Source organism: Strix aluco, chromosome 7 (assembly GCF_031877795.1).
Source record: "Strix aluco isolate bStrAlu1 chromosome 7, bStrAlu1.hap1, whole genome shotgun sequence".
Taxonomy (NCBI): Eukaryota; Metazoa; Chordata; class Aves; order Strigiformes; family Strigidae; genus Strix; species Strix aluco.
Genome location: NC_133937.1, coordinates 15,741,723 through 15,762,605, shown reverse-complemented (window position 1 = coordinate 15,762,605; position 20,883 = coordinate 15,741,723). Strand labels below are relative to the sequence as shown.

The 20,883-nt window shown below is 33.6% G+C and overlaps 1 protein-coding gene across 19 annotated transcripts in view; it reads right to left on the bottom strand.

Moving 5' to 3' along the window:
• Nucleotides 1–20,883, bottom strand: part of KCNMA1 (potassium calcium-activated channel subfamily M alpha 1) — a 514,442-nt gene that overhangs the window by 203,317 nt on the left and 290,242 nt on the right. For all 19 annotated transcript variants that reach the window (XM_074830555.1, XM_074830556.1, XM_074830565.1 and 16 more), the window contains exons 4-5: nucleotides 4,663–4,756; nucleotides 903–1,014 (exon numbers count right to left, since the gene is read on the bottom strand). In XM_074830555.1, the coding sequence (XP_074686656.1) occupies nucleotides 903–1,014; nucleotides 4,663–4,756 (206 nt within the window). The remainder of the gene's footprint in view (nucleotides 1–902; nucleotides 1,015–4,662; nucleotides 4,757–20,883) is intronic.

The window sequence follows — 20,883 nt, the reverse complement described above, 5'->3', positions numbered from 1 at the left end:
TTTCCATACAACAGTAATTCATCAATAATTTTTGCATCTTTGCACTCCTGTATCAAGTTGAAAATATTATAATACTAGATAAGATCCTGTGTTTTATTTTCCTTTCCATGTGAAACATTTAAAATGACCATTCCCTTCAGTTTTCAGGGACAATGAGTGTCTGTATTTCTGGAGAAATGGATTGTCAACTGGTGAGGTTTCATACATTGTCTGAAGACATAGCATTCACAAAATATGTCACTTTTAGGAAGTCTTCCCTGAATAAAACCTCCCAAATTCTGAGGTTCATTTTACTTGACTAGAGTAAATATACAATTTGTATAAGAAACTTCGTATGCCACATTATGGGTGTTCTTCAATCGATTTATTTCATGTGCTCTGCTTCATTTTGTATTCCCTTTTACATGTGGCATATTCTTTTCTAATGCATTCCTAGCAGTCCTACACAAAGGTAACTCCAGTAAGTGTCTAAACAAATCTTCCAAATTTATTGTTTCAGTGGATCTAAAATTTAACCATATTGGCCCAAAATGTGAAGAAAATTTCTTGGTTTCATTCTTGACAATGATTCATGGCAATCCAGTTCAGTGAATAAATGGTCTGGATCACCTGTTCAGTTTGTAACTTGAGGCAATTATATCTAATTCACTGTTTTACAAAAACAGCCTCATGTTACACAGTACTTCCAAGCTGGAGTTCATCACCACTTAGAGTAGGAGATTATATTAATGAATCAAGAATAAAATGGACTTAGTGAGGGCTTTTCTGACGTAACACACCTGTCTGGTGAAACTCTGTAACATCCTTCTACTTACACAATGCCATAAGATGAAGAAATTCTCCATCAAAATGTGCAAAATTTAAGTATTTTTGTAACAGCTATTAAAAGGAAATTTACTTACCAAGCCAACTTCTGTTCAAATATACTGACACAAACACTGGAGGGACCGTGAAGAAATCTACTACTGAGTTAACTTCTAGCCAAAACCATAGCTTGTCATTGGCGGCTATGAACTGGAAAAAAAAAAAGAGGGGGAGGTATGTAAGAATCGGATTATGCTCATAGTGGTTGCAAGTATGGGCAATTTTTTCCATTCTAAAATATTAAACTCCAAAGTTAGTGGAGAAGTAACTGATGTTTTAGGTCAGTCCAGACAAAACAGCATGTCTTACCGGAAAGAAGTCTGTATTGTGCATTGCTTGATAACCACACTAAGATTAAAATGAAAGGTCTAACTAAAGAGACAGATCATTTATATGATGGGTTGTATTATCTGTGTTAAAAAACATTTTCTCCACATTTATTAAGAATGTATCAGTAATATTAGAACAGTGTAGTTAAGTATAAAATATTTCAAAGTCTATCACCTTTGCTCTAGCACACCAAACGTGTTGGTATTAGTCTCAACATGTGTTTGCTGTTCACAGGTTTCTAATACATGATAGTTTACAAAGAGTCCCATTATCATCCTATCCAGAGGTAATCAACAGGATGACTCCTACAAAACATAATTTAGACTGCAGCAGGGCTTCAGTCCTTCAAATTGTGCCATGGATGATGTAATTTCTCTCTCCTGACTATGAAATCAGCCTAGGGAAACTAGCAAACTTAAATGCCAAGAACATCATAGTTTAAACTTGCCTATTCATGTATGTGCTTAAATAAGGTCAAACTACTATTCACATTCAAGTAATAATTAAAACATATGCTTAATATAAATATGAAATATAAATATACAAATAAATATAAAATTTTAGTGCATCACATAGATATTTAATGGAGCAGTTTTACTCATGTAAGTCTTTAAACCTGGACTAACATATTTCAAAACAGTGCTTGTATTTTTTGAACTACAGACAGTATCCATTGTCTTTCTTCCAAAGCAAATACCAACATTCAAATACCAACTAATTAACCCACTTGATCTCCTTGCTTTAGAATTACTTTAAAACTTTAACACAAAATGTTTATGGCGCATACCAACTTTGCTGGAATTTCAGATAAAATATTGGAAAGAGGACTCTGTTGATGTCAAGAATGTCGAAATCATACTCAAAAAGAAGGCAGACAACATGAGCAGCATTTGCCTCAGAGAAGACTTAAAACCAAAAATAAATTGAGATTTTGTTAGTCTGTATTACTCAATATCAACGCTCCAGATGAAAATTGAACAAAAATACTTAGTTTCAGCAAGAACTTTCTATTCCCTTCTGTTAAATTTAGAAGTAGTCCGAATATTTGGAACTAAAAGGTTTTTAAGGTGTCAGATCAATATTTTCATAATGTGCAATGTATGTTCTAATCAGCATTTTATCTTTCCACATGGCACAACCTTTAGGCTTTCAGAAAGCAACAATGAAAACAAAGTCTTTTGACTGTAAAGGTGACTCATACTTTTCTATGGAAGTATTTGAACAGTTGTTCATTTAGGTAATTAGTAACTAATAAAAGCCCATTTCATTACAGAGGCAATCCTACCACGCATGAAGAGATACCACATTCTGCTAGAAACACTAGCATAATTCTGTCACTTCCGAAGGATTACTTCCATACTTGCCATATCTCTGCCAGACCCTATTGCTTATGTGCTAACTTGTGCAATTTGAACTTAGTCTTCATCAGCAGTTTTCAGATTTCACTTCTGAGTTCTCTCATAGTTGGAAACTAGCCACCATAGATTTTAAAATGAATATATGTGTGTTTGAACACAAATATCTTCTAGAACTGAAGATACTGTAATATTTAGGATTTTGAGTTGCAACATCATTTTTGGGAGAACAGACAGAGAAGGATAAGATTTTAAAATATTTCTTCAAATACTTTAATTTGCTAGTGAGTCCTCACAGGAGATATTTGTTAGAAAAAAAACCCCACTAAAATAGATTAACGTATGAGATGCTTATTACATAACTAGCAAATTCATTATCGATCCAGCTCTTGCATTCATACAATCAAGTATCACCTTTTCCTCAGGAATTCCTGTTTCATACAGCAGGGCTTCTTGGAGAACTGAAGTTACACCTATATTAGCACTTTAATTTAGATAAGGAATACTAATGTGAAATGCATCCTTATCATCCTCACTTACCATACTTCAGTTTGTATCACAAAGCAGTTTTGGACAACACGGATTTGTTTCGGTTGAAAATAAAATAAAAAAGGTGTTCTAGCAGTGCATCTCACATACTGTAACTGCTAAAGTGCATTCAGTCCACAGGTCCAGAGTGGACTCTACAGTACTCTCTCTCCCTTCCATAAAACATACAGTGTGGATATGAAATTATTAGCATCAGCTCTCAGTATATTCTCTCTTATTGTGCTCTGCTTCTTAATAATGTAGCCTAAGTTACTGCTTTGACTAAGTAAGAGTGGCCAATATGTAATTTTAATTCTCTTGATAAGAACATACAACCTTATCACTAGCCCAAAATTTACAAAGCATTTGGATACTTCTAAAAAAGGGTTCTTGGAAGTTCACAATTACCATGCATTGAATCTGTTATGTCAAGAAGTTAACCTATATTTCAGGCCTGGTGGACATCTACAAAAGCCCCCCCAATCCTAAAAAATTAGGGGCTATTATGCCATAGGCTTTTAAAATACACCTTAGAATGCATAAATAGTAGTGTAGATACTGAAGTAAATTATCTATTTAGCTAAAGGATAGACACTGCACCTAGGCTAGGTAATGAAATAACCTAGATTTGCAACAAAACTCCTTACTCGATCATCAGAAAAAGTTGGTTCAGTGGGTCGGAAGTGAAACAGGAGGAACTCAACTATCACTGTGACATAGGAGTTCCTGTGATTCAGGAGAAAAATGGACAAAGGAAGATCAGGAGGCAATACTTATATCAAATTTTAAGACTAATGTGGCAGGCTTTCTGCTCACATGAGGTTTTCCTTGTACTTCTGTTATGTTTGAGGCCTTTTTACCCTGATTTGCCAATTAACAACAAGCAAAGTTAGTTTTCAAAGCATATTTTAAAAAAACCCCAAACTACAAACCAACCAACCCAAAAAAACCTCACCAAACCCAACAGTTTGAATTGCAAGCATTACTGGCCTTAACTTTTAAAAGTGCCTACCTGTTTCAGATGTCCCAACTTTTAGATCCTGAAACAGCATTACTGGATTTTCAGAAAGTGCTAAGTATATTCTAAGGATATACATTTCAGCATGTTGACTAGTATTTACAGCTTCTTCAAAGCATTCACTAGCAGTCTGGGAAAGTGGATGTACATAAAACTGAATATAGCAGCTCTACCAGCTGTATCTCAACCTCTGACTGCCAAAGTCATATCTAGCAGCAGAGGAATAGATCAAGTATTCCGTAGTCTTGCTGACTAGTTATCACTCCATTGAGAGTGAAAGTAGATTCGACATCACTGACCAGCACTGAACTATAGCAGCTTTCACCTTCTACCACACGAGAACATTCTGGAACAGACAGCTTAGTTTATAAACTATTGGTCTCCTTAGTGATCTTAGATGTTTATTATTATTACCTAAATGTTCTCAATCAAATGCTTTGCTCATGCATTTTAGAAAATAGCTTAATTTTGTCCAGCCATTGTAAAGTCAGGCTGTATTCAAAGAATCTCCCTATCTAATAGCTGTATTCACTCCCTGACTCACGCTATCAAAAACCCACTACTTACACGCAAGCCGAAGTAGAGTAGGAAGAACACGTTGAAAGCCATGTCGATCTGTAATGTGAAATCTTTGTAGAAATTCTGGCAGGATTCTATTGGGCTATTTGAAAGAAAAAGAAATCAGAGTAAATTGTCAGTATATAAGTTTCTACTCTGGTGAGATTTTTATGCATTTCATTAAAGACCTTGATTCAGAAATCACACTTCTGTTTTCCAGTCGTTTACAAGATACAAGCAAGCATTTCAAGTGAATTATTTCATTCATTCAGTTAGTCATTCATACAGTCTTTATATTCACCTGTTCAGGTAATTCTGAGAATTAACATGCAGATACCTTTAAGAAAGGACAAGCAGGAGAATACCTCAGGATTCCTTAACCCCACATTAACCCTTAAAGAACTGACTTCTTTCTATAGGAGACATACCTATGATACTTTAGGAACAAACCTGACAAGCACACAGCTACAGTGAAACATTACATGTTTTTAATTCATGTCATAATATAAAACCTTAAAAAGAAGGTAGTTGCTTAGGAATACATTACCCATTAGCAACCTGGAGTACTTAGTCTTGTTGAATCCCTTGTTTAAAAGAAGTTGGTTTTGTTTTGTTTTTTTCCTTTTTCTCACTTCTTTTTTGTGTATGGCTATTTAACGTACTTTATGTACAGTACTATGAACTGAGTAGAAAAGCAGCATAACCCACTGGGAAAATTAAATAACAAAATAAATTGAGGAATTTGAAGCAGTACTCTAAGGGTTAATTTCTGCATGCAGGTTAATTAAAATACCTTTCTGTGTGTCAGGCAGCCATTGCAAATTCTAGCTTATTATATTATGCTTTATTTAACAGTGGGACAGGTCCAAAGCATACTCTATACAAACTGGTACTTTATAGATATACTTTTATCTAAGGAAGGAGGTAACTTCCACAAGTATGATTAGTGATTTATTTGTGAGGTTTCTAAAATAGGTTGGTGAAGCCACAGAACAATGTTGAAGTCACAGACCAAAGTGAAAGTAATGTCCCAATATATGCAGATGTATATACTATATATACATAATGTCCCACCATATATACATATATATACACACATATATTGCAAATGATCATGTATTCATCACAGCTGTAATAAAGTGGAAAACTAGAATGTAGATCATTTGTTCATTTAGAGACCTAGAAAACATCCTTTTAGGAAAGAAGAAATTCTTTGGCTTCCCAGGTCAAATAAATCACTGAATGTGAACATAATACCAGTTAGCATAGCAGTAGCTCTGCAAATATAATGCTAGACTGCTCAACAAGCAAGATTCTATGCGTTATGAATGTCAGTTACCTAATTTAAGGCATAAAGGAAATTACCTGGGCTACCAGGTCATTACACATGCAGCCAAATTTTCCATTCCTTGTATACATTACAGGTCAAACAAGTTAAGTACAGCATGCCCTCTCCCGTCTTTAGATGCATGAATGTATACAGCACAATTCTCCTTGATGTACAATAGCTTTATATTTTAAGAAGCTTCAGTGTTATAGGAAATAATACTAAAGTGGGTTTTGAAAAGCAGTTTGCAAAGACATTGAAGTTATGAAACATTTCTCTTATAGTTCAAATAAAATTGATTTAGAAAAGCAGACAGAAGGGAAGAGAAGCCAAATGTTAACACAGGACAGAAGACAGCACCTCATACTTTACAAATACAGCTTTAGCTACAAAAACATTGGATGTAATCTGAGAACCCAACAGGATCATTATTGAGAGCAAAGGATTTTGTCAAAGTAAGGTAGGCTACATACTGAGTCACTATGCACCCTATCAACAGAAATCAGAGCAAAAGCAGCATGAACAACCCTGCACCAATACAGAGGCTTGGAATCTTAATTCCAGGTTAGGTTCCTGTAAAAGCTGCAGAAATTCACTGAAGCTAATGGAATTGCACGGATTCATAACTAGGATAACCAGGAACAAGCTTCATTATCTTCCTTTCAACAGTTATTTGGTACTTGTCATAATTGTTAGATAAGGTCAGCTAAGGTTGCAGCTAATGGCTGTACTTTCGTTCTATTGTCCTTTACAAAAACCTACAAGATCTTACAAATTAGCTAATGCATAATACATCTTCACCTTGTTTGCAAAACACTTAGCACAGTGGACAACAATCCTGATTTGGGACTTTTGTTGACCTAATACCAGAACTACTCCTTCTGCTAGTCATATCCCTAAGGCATCCTTCATTTCAGATATCATTTCTCTCTTTCAATTTCTAAGGTAAAGACAAACACAATGTCCTTCCTTTTTATTTTGAATTATGATTTTGTCAGAAAGGCATGCCCCTAAGGCTAAAGAAATTATTATTTATACTCACAGAATTGATTATACAAGATTTTAAATTTTCCAAATTAGATTTTGGTGATATTCTTCAGTTTGGATTTTTTGTTCAGTACCTCACAACTGAGCCAAGAGAAAAATATGGCTACTAATGTTTATCATTGCACCAGTCTGATGCAGAAAGCAAGCTAATTTGAAACTCCTCTTTATATGGTTTCCCAAAAATAGAAGTGCTATAGCTCTTGAGAGTTCTAGACAGTAGTGTGCTGGGGTCTCCAGAACTAATAATATATTCCCTGTTTTAAATTAAAATCAGATTGCTTGTCCTATGGGATTTCACCCCTTTAGGTCAGCAAAAGTTTCACCTTTGAAGGAGGCAAGTGACTGTTAAAAATGCTTTTATTACCCTTCCATGTAAGCATACTTCATTGTAAGTGTGGTTTAATGCATCTATACCATTAAAAACGAGGAGAAACTACACTAAGATCAATGGAATATCATTATACTAACAATGATAGGAAAGACAACTGGATAAAAATTACAGTAATGATGTAACTAAATATTTACATGCACTTTGAAAGAGCGTCTTTAATTTGCTACACAAAAATTGAAAAAAATCTGCTGTAGCCATGACTTCTTGTGTTTTGAAAAGAAAAACTCATAGCACCAATTTTATTTTACTTAACATAGGGATATCCTGCTGATAATCTATCAAGGACTATAATTCCCTTTTCTCCTGCCATCTTTTTACGTAATAAACTAAATGCTACAAGCAATGCCTGGGCTACATAAGCACGATTTGAAAGACTGAGTTTTCTTCAGGTCAACATTTATATCAAGTTATCATTTACTGCAGCTGTGTGGTCTGTGCTACAATTTAATATAAATCACATCTAGAGAAACAACAGTGGGCTTAGTTTGCCTAATCTGCAGTAAAGACAGAACCTTATTTGATTTTTCAGGCAGAGACTACACTCTCTTAATTCTCTTCCTTCCTCTCCTGCTCTTTAAACACTGCTATTCCTTTCAGTTTCACATTATCTGTATTTATGAATCTTATTACAGCATTTTTATTGCAATGCTAGTAGTTATAAAGCCCAGTTATACAGGTATCACGGGCATAAACTACTTTAGTGAGCAAGAGAAGTAACGAAATTATTCCAGTTTAACTTTACACAGATGGGGCAAAATTTCGACAAACTGTTCCCAGCCTCCTTAAACCTTTTTCACAATTAACATTGAAGCTAACACCCTACATAACACTTTTATCACAACTGAACAAATGAATGAACCCCTTGCCACTCCAATTCAAAAGAATTTACTTCTGTTTAAATAACTACTCTTTTGTCATAAGTTTATTTCATGTATTTATTAATTATTCTCACTTATTTCTGGTTCATTTGAAATGCTTCTAAGGATTTGAAATGGTTCTACTGGGATTATTCTTTGAATAGTCATAGAATGAGTAGGAGAGGGCATAAAATAGTATGCATTTTAATGTTTTCTTAAATTATTTCTTTCTGTGAGTATATTAATATGAAACTTCCCACAGAAGAAGCCTTCATAGTACATTTCCAGGATTCTGCAATTGCAACAGAGTTGAAAATATCTTGAGTGTTTTTTCCTCTATCATTTCACCTTTTGATAAGAGCTGTAAAGCCCATTTCCAACTTTAAATCAAAGCCTTGGCATGACATATCAATCTATGTCACAATGCCATCACTACCATTATGACCACACAGAAGTAAGGGGAAGAAATTCTACATTCATTCAGACTTTAGGCCAACTTCGCAATCACAGTGACATCTATCTGGATGACTTTACATAAAACCTTGCCCACACTAATGGGAGAGGTTGTGCACACCAAATAATAACTATGCAATATGCAATTTACAGTTCTCTATTCTTTCTGTGTAAGGAAGTGGACTCTTGTATTTTTGGTATATGTCATGTCAGTCTGCTCCTAATGGTTTTTTGCCCCCCTTTTTTTTTTCTTTTTAATGACAAGGCCTGCAAAGACTAAGATGGATGCCAGTTTTTATCTATGTAGTTATATACCAAAATGCAAAAGGTTAATTTTAAGACATATTAATCTAGTTACATTTTGCCAAGTGTTTTAAAGATATGAAGTTTTTTTTTTTTTTTAAACATTCATAAACCACCACAAAAGAAAATTACTTCTCCTGTAAGTTCAGGAAAGTACTGATGTTAGTATCATACCACAGCTGCTACATATTTGGAACATTAAGAAGTTATTGAAACTTTTAGAAATTCAGAGAATTGTCCTAATTTACAATTCTAATTTTTGGAAGCAAAGTTGTCTTCTGAATGGTGAAGGAAAAGCTAAATCCATTATTAAAATAGATAAAATATATCTTAATTCTTAATAGTAATTAAATAAAATTTAAAATTGAAAAAATTGGAACTAAAAAAACTGTTACAAACGTAATGTGCCTGAGAAAGAAATACAGCAACCTGATAATATGAAAAATTAGGAAGTTTTTAATTTCCTTTGTTCATGACAGTTTTTAGAGTGCACAACAGTACACTATATGAAAAAACAGTAAAATGTGCAGCTTCTATCAGAAGGAATGTCCATTGATGAGAGTGAATTTTAAAATCAAATTATAATTGTATACAGAAATACCTGTAGAGGCTGCCAAAACATAATCAACATTAATGAATAAATGAGAGAAACCACTCAATATTTAGAAGTTCTTTAGTATCTCATAATTTCAAGACATGCCATTCATTTCTCACTTTCAAACTGTATTTGAATTGCAATTAACATGTATTAATTTGGGCATGTAAATTTTCTTAGTTTATAAAACTATCTGCAGTGGTCTTTTTATTTTTTCGAACTATTTTGTTTTACTGGAAGCTCTCTGTAATACTGAACTCCCTCAAATTTATTTACAGAACAAGTCCAATATTATGGAGTAAAAAATAAGTTTGGCACAAATTTGATAAGAGTGTCCATTTATACTCCTTTAGTAAATATTTTTACCAGTACAGAAAAAAATAATTAAGGGGGTTATGGTTAGGCTTTTTAACTGTGTTTCACTAATGTAGTACTAAAGTAAAACAAAGGGGAAAGTGAGATGTATCATTTAGTAAAAGTTCATTCAATGCAAAATACTTTTTGTTCCTTTAACTATGGCTTAGTTGTACAACTCAGGAGGGAATAAGCAGTTAAAATCTTCTTTACTGAATCAGGCATGAACATATAGCAAAATTATAAACATGGATGCCTATCAAGTGTCAACCTAGTGAAACAAATACTGTAACTAAAATAAATCAGCAAGACTAAACAAGAATCAAAGGTGTCAAGCATCTCACAGAGTGATGGAGAGCATAACTTTTTTTTTTTTTACTTCATATGGCTTTCATTTATTAACCAAGTTAGTCCCACAGTAAGAAAACAATAAGTATTCTTTTGCAGTATGTGTACTGATCGTCTAAATGCAAGATGCCTTGGTAAATGACTAAATTTAGAAAGCCTTTGAGTCATAACATCAATAAGCTCATTTAATTTTTTGATGGCAAATGTCTTCGAAATTACTTCATTCTCCCTTGACGTGATGTGGTCTGCCACCAGGGAAGTTTTGCTACTAGCATTTTCAGTTAGCACTGCAGGATATGCAGGAAGAGTTAAGTTGTGTTTCCTTCCCAAAAAGGAAGAACAATGCTTTAGTGAAGGCAAGGGGAAGGCCCACTTTGCCCATAGCAGAAATGCAGCGTAATCTGCTGTCACAGCCTTACATCTTGGGATCCATAAAACTCCATGGGATCATTACTTCCCTATTTTCTAAGAAGTTTTGTGTACCTGGAGCTAGTGAGTGAAGGAGGAACAATCCCTTTCTTGCTGAACTGCCAAATAATGTGAAATGAAGCTATCTTCCAAGATTTCTTAAACTATTGCTTAATCTACACTTTATAAATTGCAAGCACCTTAAGGGAACCGCTTTTCAGAAAAAAACAGGAACAATGCAAATACCTGTCCTAATTTCCCTTTCCTATCACAACATCTTATGTTACTCTTTAAAGTCTGACAGACTACAAGCTAGCATTAGAATATCACCCTTCTATTTCCAACCTAATTAAAAAATGCATCATGACTCATCTGTTCTGCAGATGCTTTCTACAGCTAATTACTTCTACATTATCTCCCTGGCGCACTGGGAAACCTTGACAAGCTTTTAGACTAATTTGGGGTTAAATTAACAGGTTTCCTCATCCTCCTTCAAAAAAAAATCCACTGTCAGAAGAAATAAGCAAAACCAAAACCAGATCAGTCAGTAATAAATTGGTACAACAGCATCATTTAGTAAAGATTTTGCTAAGAATCAGAGCCAGAGACACATTGTTCTCCCTTATGAATCTTTTACTCTTCTGGATCATGTGATAAAGAATGAGACATAAAAGTTGTTGTGGTTTTTTTCCTTTGAATTTTAACTTGTTTTAAATTTAAAGGTATATTTAAATGCTGTGAGACTTGACATTTTTTAATGCAAAATTAATTCACTTTAGAAACTGAGATAGAAAAGGACTTCCAGTGGGAAAGAAAGAGAGGCTCTTAATTTCAATTTCTGTCACATCCATGTACAAAATTAAGAGCCAAATTAAGTTGGTACAACTGCAGAACAAAGATATACTTTTCTGATGCCCATCTCAGATGTAAGATTTTGCCTGGCATAACTAATGACTTTTACAGAACTATTTGTAACTAGCAACATACCAAGTGACAGAGTCAAGTAACATTGCTAGTACTTATTTTACCTAAATGAACTAATACAACTTGGTAAAATTCAGTATAATATTGTCAGTTTTCACCTTTTATTTTCAAGTTTTCCATTAATTTTAAGTACATCATGCTTCTTCATAAGACTGCCCTAGTAAAACATAAGCCAACCTACCACAGAACTTAAGCAAAATCAAATCCTCATCTTCCTCAGCCCAAACCCAATATTGCATACATGTACGATAACAAGAAACTTTTACTTACACTTTTATATAGAATTGCTGGGATATACAGAAAATACGCACACTGAAATTGCTCACTCTGAAAACAGCATATTTTTTAATTTAATCAGGGTGTATGTACATTCAGTTCTGTCTGCAGCGTATGTCTTCTGTAATTACTGACTTTCACAAACAAAAGCTGAAGGAAGATTCCTGCAGAACAGCTAAACCAGAAACTGAGTGCTAAAACAGGCATAAGTAAATGGCCCAGAGTCAATCTCCATAACTCTTCTAACTTCTTTCAGCAGTGTACAGAAAACAGCATGTGCTTTCTTGCAAAAGACACCATTAAGATCTTCATCCTACCTAAGATATTAAAAGGTTTGCATTTGAAAAGGTTTGTTGAGAACCACATAGGTAAAGTAGGAAGAATGTGTTATTTTATTTTGCATTAGATTTAATTGCTTACCATAAACTGGCAACTGCAAATATTATTACATTACCTTGACAAAGCAATCTCCCTGATGACAAGCCAATTCTAAGAGAATGACAGAGCAACAATGCCAGGGATAACATTTTTAATCAAAGGTTTTTGTGTAAGATTACTAACATATTAAAGAGAAAAATACCAGTGTACTGTTTCAACACTATATTACCTTTTTTTACAACATTTAATAGGTCATTTTGGTGATATCTAGTATGTTGACTGCGGTATAGAAAGATTTTGTTAAACTGCACACCCTATTTACTGAAGTTGACAATCTTGTATGTTTGTACTTCATAAGACCCCTTTCTATTACTTCTTGTCTGTTATTATTTAATTGTTCTTTAATATTCTTTATCAAAGTGTACCAAGGAGTAATAAGTTGCTGTAGCTGTTTACTCCAAAGAACAGAAAATAACTAGTGACATGAAAATACAGGCACATCATATGATGCTGCAAAAAGAATACTAATCCGTTTGCCATGTTGACATTGAATTGAACAAATGGAAATAGATCAAGTTAGTGAGAAGTGTATCAGAAGCATAAAACTCTTTCCATTAAGACGTATAGTTAAACACTGGAATAGGTTCTTCAGGGAGAATGGTTAATGTCAGATTTTTAAAACAGTGGTAAATACTTTTCAGCCTTTGATATATGGACCACTTACAGTCCTTGCATTTGCATATGTCAACAGAATGATCTACACGTGATATTTCCAAAACTTCCTATTTCTGTAGAAGAGCGTTTACGAACCATTGATCTTTTACATGTCTGTTTAAATAAACTTATGTATAGTCACTCTTACCTTGTAGCAGAAGGAATAGTGTCTTCCTGAGATTCCTTCTTGCTCTAGCTTATATGATTCTATTTTGCAGCTGCTGTCTTTTAAAATTACCCAAAGGTGCTTTTCACATTTGCTATCCACTTTCCTCAAAGTTTTCAACAGCCCACCATCATCAGTTTCCAGCTTCAGCTACTCCTCCATCTAAGTGACTTTTATTATCCTTCTATTCTGTTGATTCTGTTGTCCAACTTCTAAAATTCTCTCTCATCTGACTGCACTCTTTGAAAAAACACATACAGTCTTCAAAAATGAGAATGTCTACCTATCCTATCTGATTCCAAATTAAGATTATTAATCATTAATCATCTCTAATTTTCTGCTTGATATGCATAACAGATTCCTCCAGTTGCTTTTGAGTATTCTTTCCATATGTTTCTTGCTTGCTTAGATACTGTAACTAAAAAAACCTAATCTTGCCCTATGAAATTTAGTCTAAATTCAGCCATTCTAACTGAAAATGACAAGATACCAGATAAATCAGACTGTTAAAATATTTCCAGTTCATTCAGCTGTCTTTTCTGGAATTCCCTCCTGTGATACTTTAATGAAAATATCTGGCTACTATCTAGTTTTTACCAAGTAGTAATAAACTTGAACCTAAGTTATATTATTTGACTTTAATGTCAGTGAATAATGTAATTGAGCAATGAAAGCCAGAAGTACTACAAAGTTGTAGAAACTTGACATTACATTACTGGATCAGCTTTTTTGGTCAGCCTTTCTAGTGCATGCACCCAAATCTATTATTATCCATAAAAAGCTATCCATACTGTGTTAATGGCAATCCTAAAGCAGTCCTAATACACAGCTACACCAGGCAGGAAATATTGTTTCCTATTTCAAATGAAGGAATAACTGTAAATATGAACCATGTACATTCCTTCAAAAAATCTGCTTAAAACTAGAATATATATTAGTCCCAAATAAATTTTCATAATTTCAGATTCTCTCTCTCATTTCTCATGAGGACCTTTTAGTCTTACCTATCCCATCAGCATAAGGGTCCTTTTAAGCACCTTAGTCATTCAATACCTAAAATACATTTAGGGTGCCACAGGTCATGCAACACAACTACTCCCAGTCCAAACCATTACACATCTAGTATCCTTGCAAATTATTACAAGGTAGTCTGTATACTTATTCCACTTTACTAGGAATAATGGACAGGTGAGTTGAAGTAAAAAACCTTCCAACTACCAAGAGTAACCATCTGAGATCTTTGAATGTATCCTGAGCACCACAGTGTATCTGTTTATAAACTCCTCTGCCTTAAACCAACTGCAGGCATAATCCAGGTAACATTCACTCCTAGCGTATATAAATACTTGTAACAGTCCTTTCTATCAGTTTCCCTTTTTCTTTCCCTGCACTCCTAGAGAGTCTTTATTGCACATAACTTTTTAAAGTAAAACACATGTACAGTTTCTCTACCCATACACTCCTCCACTGTGGCTTACTTTCCACGTGCATATAACTGCAATCTAGTAAATTTTCCTACTGAGAAATTTTCATCACAGCTGTTCCAGCTGTGAAACCTGATTATTTACCAGGACCATCTTAAGAGCAAATTACCATATTCTTAAGGCAAAATACTGATTCTATGAAAGACTCACTGAATAGCCATATTTACTTTGCAAAAGAATAGAAAGAGTTTAAAAGAACAAAGAAGAAATTAAAAAAATAATTCAACTCTATCCTAGTTCAACTTTTCAGAAAAGAACACTAGCCTGAAGCCTGAGTGACAGTCTCAATCACAGTGGCTTTTCTAAATGGAAAAGGCAAAGCCCTTTTTAGGCAGATTAGTAACACTATGCCTTTCTTTTTTAGCAGTCACTTTATCTCCAGTAACAAATGGAATAAGGTATTGCCAACACCTGTACTAGTTGCTCAAATCAATTATCACAAGCCTGATATAACACTACTTTACATCAATGTAAGAGGAGGATTATAACAATGTTAAAAAATAATATATAGTCGCCCTTTTTTTCTAACACCATCTCAAAATGGCTGGCAATGTATCATCCAACACTTTTTTATCCTGGCTGCTGTGCATGGGACGTGAAGTGAAGCTTACATACTGAGCTACTGGAAAGTCAAAAGGACTGGTGTAATAATCCATTTTGCACTGGTTTCAGGAGGAAGAACTTCATGTTGCCGTACAGATATATGTATGATCAGTTTTACAGTCCTAAAAGAATTTTCCTTCGTTATGAGAAAAAAAACCCCAAAACAGTAACTGTCATTATGTGGAATATAGGAATAACATAAATAAAAATCCTAAATAATGTTCTCAGGACAGCACTGTATCAGCATGCTGGTGGCATGATAACAGTCATGGAAATTACTACCCTTTTTTATTGTTTTGAATATATTTCATGTTTTCAGTTACCTGTTTAAAAGTACACACTAACAGCATATTTCAGGTTTATATATGTGTTCACAATTATCATTTTTCAAACATTATAACATTTTATATTACAGGCCCTCAAAGTTAAATGTATGGGATAAACAAAGTTTATTCACCAAGCTGAATATTAATTTGCAATCTGCAAATTAATTTTAACTCCCCCAAAAAAGCACAAAATGTAACCTCTGAACACATACACTCAACACCTGCACTGATCAACAGCCCTAAAACCTCTGTCAGACATGTTTCAAGTCACTTTCCAAAGTGATGTTTTACCATTTTATCAGGAAACAATAGGATTAGCATTAAATCACATCATCTATTGTGCTGATGAAAGATTTGAGCACATTTAAGAACATATGAATAACAAGTTGCTTAGGATAGTCACAATGTCATTTGTAAAAGAACAGAGCACTGTTACAACTCTTCATATGAAATGTAATTTTAGTTGTGTTTTGTAAATCAATACATTTTACATGATTTTTCAGGTTATTTAATATTATAAAAAAAAATATTGCACTTGAAAATTCTTCCCAACTTCTGATTTTAATAAATGGTTATGTATAATCTTACCTCTTTTCACTGTCACTTGCTGTTAAACTTGACAGCAGGGAAAAGTTTATCTTTCTGAACACTACTGGCACCAGTCAGTCGTTGTCACAACAGAATAGTTAGTACACTCTTTCTTTCCCACATCTTGAACACACTGCAATTGTCTATCTAGTCAGTAAACTACTGTAATATGCTGGAAATTTTAAATATACAGATCTCATACATATTATGTCCTATTCATTCTATAAAAGCTTAACTAAAGATATTAATAAGCATAATTTACATTTGCTCAAACTTTCTAATCTTATGGGGTTTTTTAATTCCCGTTCATGCACTTAATGCTCTAGACTGCATTCAGTGTCTACAACATTATGGTAAGCACATTGGCATGCAACAGGCAATACAAGAATAGATTATAATTAATCCCATAGACAACCAAAAAAGGTGAAGTTGCATCATGCAATGAAACCACAGCTTGGCCTGGGCTGCCATGCAGAAAAAAACCTACATCAATGAGTCTGCTGTACGGCTCCTAGGTAAGAGTTGATATGAAAGAGGCGAGTTATTTCAGCAATGAAGTCACAGGCTGAGAATGTTTATACTACTGTAAGCAAAATACTGTACATAGCACCAGTATTACTCGGGAGGGAAGGAAAGATGCTTGTAGAGGAGGACAAAAAGGATGAGAAAGAGAAGGGGGAGGAGGAATTATAAATTACAGTAACAAGTCTGAAATCTAATTGGTTCTTTTTAATAAGCATTTTGTTATTTCATTCAAAATAATCTCATTTGAGCTTTCTAAGCAAACCTGAATTTTCAATGTATTTTGCAAAAAATCAGTGGATGAAATAATGAGATACAGGGTAATTTCAGTAACTGATGAGTAAGATAATAAACACACAGATATGTAGAGGTGAAGTTTTCAGTACAGTGCACAGGATCTAAACCACACAACTTCCACTAATGTGAATGCATAATGTAGTTGACTGAATGAATATGGGTAATATAAGGGATGCATTTATATGAGTGATTTATTCAGCCACCTTCTGCTGCTTTTCTAGTAAAAGACATCTTTCTGCTGAATAAAGCAGGGGGGTTTTTGCAGAAATTGTAGTAATTCTGAATTGCCTTTACCTTACTCACCTTCATAGTTGTTCTGAATATAAAAATGTGACCTTAACAATAGGGTGACCTCCTAGCCTGTTTTAAAGCCTGTACATTAGGCCCAGTACTTCATAGCCTGATTCCAGTAAGCTCAGAAAGAAATAGTTGACCAGGTAATTTATTTTAATGCAACACTCACATAAGAGCTCCTACCCTGTGATGAAAAAAGTATGATTCTGTAACACTGTAACATATTATTATGTGTGCTCCATTACAAAAAGATTTGTTCCATGTTTTTCAATATTTTGTTTTCAAGCTGTTTTCAAGTAATTTTTCGTAATAACCCTTAATTGTAGATGGTCATTCTGTTTTTATCACAGTTCCCAAATATACCAACTAATTATGCAGGGCAGCAATTCAGGGAACACCAAAAATAGTATCATCAAGAAAAATATGATTTCACTTACTGTATAAAGTTTTTAATAGAATCTATTGTTGTTCCAGTTGCAGAATAATTGGTTTTGGTGTCTGGTTTTTTACACTGATAACTTTTTGAAGTATTAATCCTTTTCTTTAGCAAACTGCCACAGAAATTTAGAACAAAATAAAATCGGCTTGATTGACAGTAGAAATTATTTTCTGTCCTCTTGAAATTGCTCAGATTTGCAGAAAAAACCTGTCAGCACCTTCTGAATTTGACAGGTTAAAAAAAAAAAATTACACTTTCCAGTTATAAAACCTCCAATTGTACTATTCTTAAATAGTGAACTACACACACTTTTTCCAGACACACACTTCCATCCTTTTCACAGGGACGGAACTTACAGTTATGACTTGTACCACTTTTGGCCCCTATGTGCTATTTAACAAGGCTGGTAGGATGTTTCATTAATTGTGTATTAAATATGTGAACATTCTAGGGCATACAGGTATGCACTCACAAACTGTTGCACTGTGCACACAAATGTTACCGACTAAGAAAAAGGTTACTGAGTCAAGATAGATTTAAGCACTGATGACAAAAGCCAGAAACCTAGTAAATTATTTAAGGCAGGCTGATGAGGACCCCAAAAATTTAGGAACGGAACTTTCAGACTTCCAGAGTGTACCATCCATATAAGTACTGTACAGTCAGTAATAGGAATTATGGGATACACAGTACGTACTAAAACATATATGTATGTATCACAACATAAATGATACCTATTATGTACACATACTTTCCCACTGTTGTAGAAATAAAATATCTTTTCTTACTTGACAAACATTGATTTAGCACAAGATGAAAAACAGTCTTTATTTATATTCTTAATAAAAATAATACACAGGTAATTTTTCATCTAGGCATGATAGAAAAGTCCTCAAGACACAGACAGAACACAGAGCTGGCCTTAGTTCTACAAATCTCATCACTCTGAATATTAACATGACAATGTAAAAACAAAATGAGAATAATTTCTAATCACTATGAAGGATACAGTACTGTTGAAACTAAATGACCATAGCTATCAAATTTAACTAAATTGCTGGGATATTTTGCCCTGGAGTTCAATTCTTTCCAATCCCTGAATATGAGATTCCTTCTAATAAATCAATTACTGGCAAAGTTTAGTCTGGCAAAACAGGGCATCTGATTCTAGCCTTCTGTTTTCTCCTAGGCATACTACGATGCACAAGAAATCAGATGGGTCAAACTACAGTCTCAGCATTGTAAATATTTCTGCTTATATACTCCATGGATTTCAGATTATTCACGTACAGAGTTAGGCACATTGGATGGAGCCTTGCATAAACAGTAACCAAAAATACCACAAAAATCTTCAACTCATAGGAATATCATAAAATTAACTGATGCAACACACTCACTAAAGAAAGCTGTTGTATTCAGTGACTTTTTGTCTAACCTGTTCTGAACACTTGCACGAACAAAGATTTCAAATCTCTAGATAGCTTGTTTCAATGCTTCATAGCTCTTACAAATACAGAAAAGCCTAATCATTATTAGTATCAATAATTAATAACAAGCTTTAATCTTTATTATTCTTATTGCTCATCTGTATTAAGAGTTGTTCCCTTTCAAGTTAGAGAGAAATTTCTAATGTGCTGATGTCCTGGCCTTCACCTAATTTCAGTACATCTAAGCTTTCAGAATCTAAAAAGAACACTGCATTAGCAAGCTCTTGTCATTTTTTTGCTTAACTTTGCTAAAACTACAGGTTGATATTTTTAAGAAATCTAATGATAGAAGCTCCTGAGTGCTTTCGAAAAATTTAATTCATTACATAATCCATACTCTAGGAAATGTATACGAATGTGTCAATATCTTTCTATACATTGTCTTTTTCTATGCACATTGTATTGACATTTCATAAATTCAGTTTCTTGTTCTTAGTCAGATGTGCTGTCAAAGTGAAATCACAATTCAACAAAGGTACAATAGACATAATTAAACATTCATGCTTATTTTCCTAAACCTAAAAAGGAACAAAGCCAAAACATTAAAGATCACTACATTTAAAATTAAAGATTTATATCAGTGAGACTGATAAATATTTACTATGTAAAGTGATACATACTGCTTCAAGAAAGAATTTGACAAAACACACCTATACATTTAATAAAAAGTATAAATGGCTAGGAAAAACAGTCAAGAGTTATTTCATTGATATTTCACTAGTATTCACTGAAAATTAGTTTACTCATAAAATGATGTTAGAAAAAATAACAGACTATGGATAATCTATTTTCCGTATGGTGGAAGCACTTAAGCCTGACAATTAAAATGAAGATTTGCAACAGTGGTGCAATAAGCAACCTGCACTTTTAACACAAAAAACATCCATCAACCACTATTATTGCATTTTCATAATATCACATGGTATAATAGAAATAAAATGTTTGTAAACCATCACTGTCACAGGAGTGAATTTGGAAAATAAGTAGCCAGCAAAGGAGGTCACTATCTGTTATCTCTATATTCCATAATACAGAGTAGATTGTTACTCTTCAATTAGAATCTATCAAATTATTTTAACTGTGAAGTGGAAAGCTAAAATGATTAAAAAATTATTAACGTAATTGAAAACAACAGAGACTTACTACACAGTTGTTTTTTCAAAATATGAAGATCTAATTTTTATTCTGATATTCTACACTATCAGTATAAAACTCTATGTTATAGAATTCTGTATGTATATATGTTATAGAATTCTATATCCATGTATTCGGTATCTATAATCCAATTCTGAGGCTGTGGAAATCATAATATGAAATTAAAAAAACTTCGACCATATAGGAACTAATATTTAACACTAGAGCCACAGGAATCAGTTACAATTACATACACTAGACTGAAGCTAGGAAAGAATAAAAGTGAAAAAAAGCAGATATGAACTTACAGATGTAGAAATTTCACACTGTAGATCATGCACTAAAAAGATTACTGAGAACAATCTAATCTCTGTCTCTCCAGATAGAAAAATGATTGCAAACATGACAAAATTAAAAAGAAAACAAGTGCAAAAACAGTCAAAGAGGCTGATTCA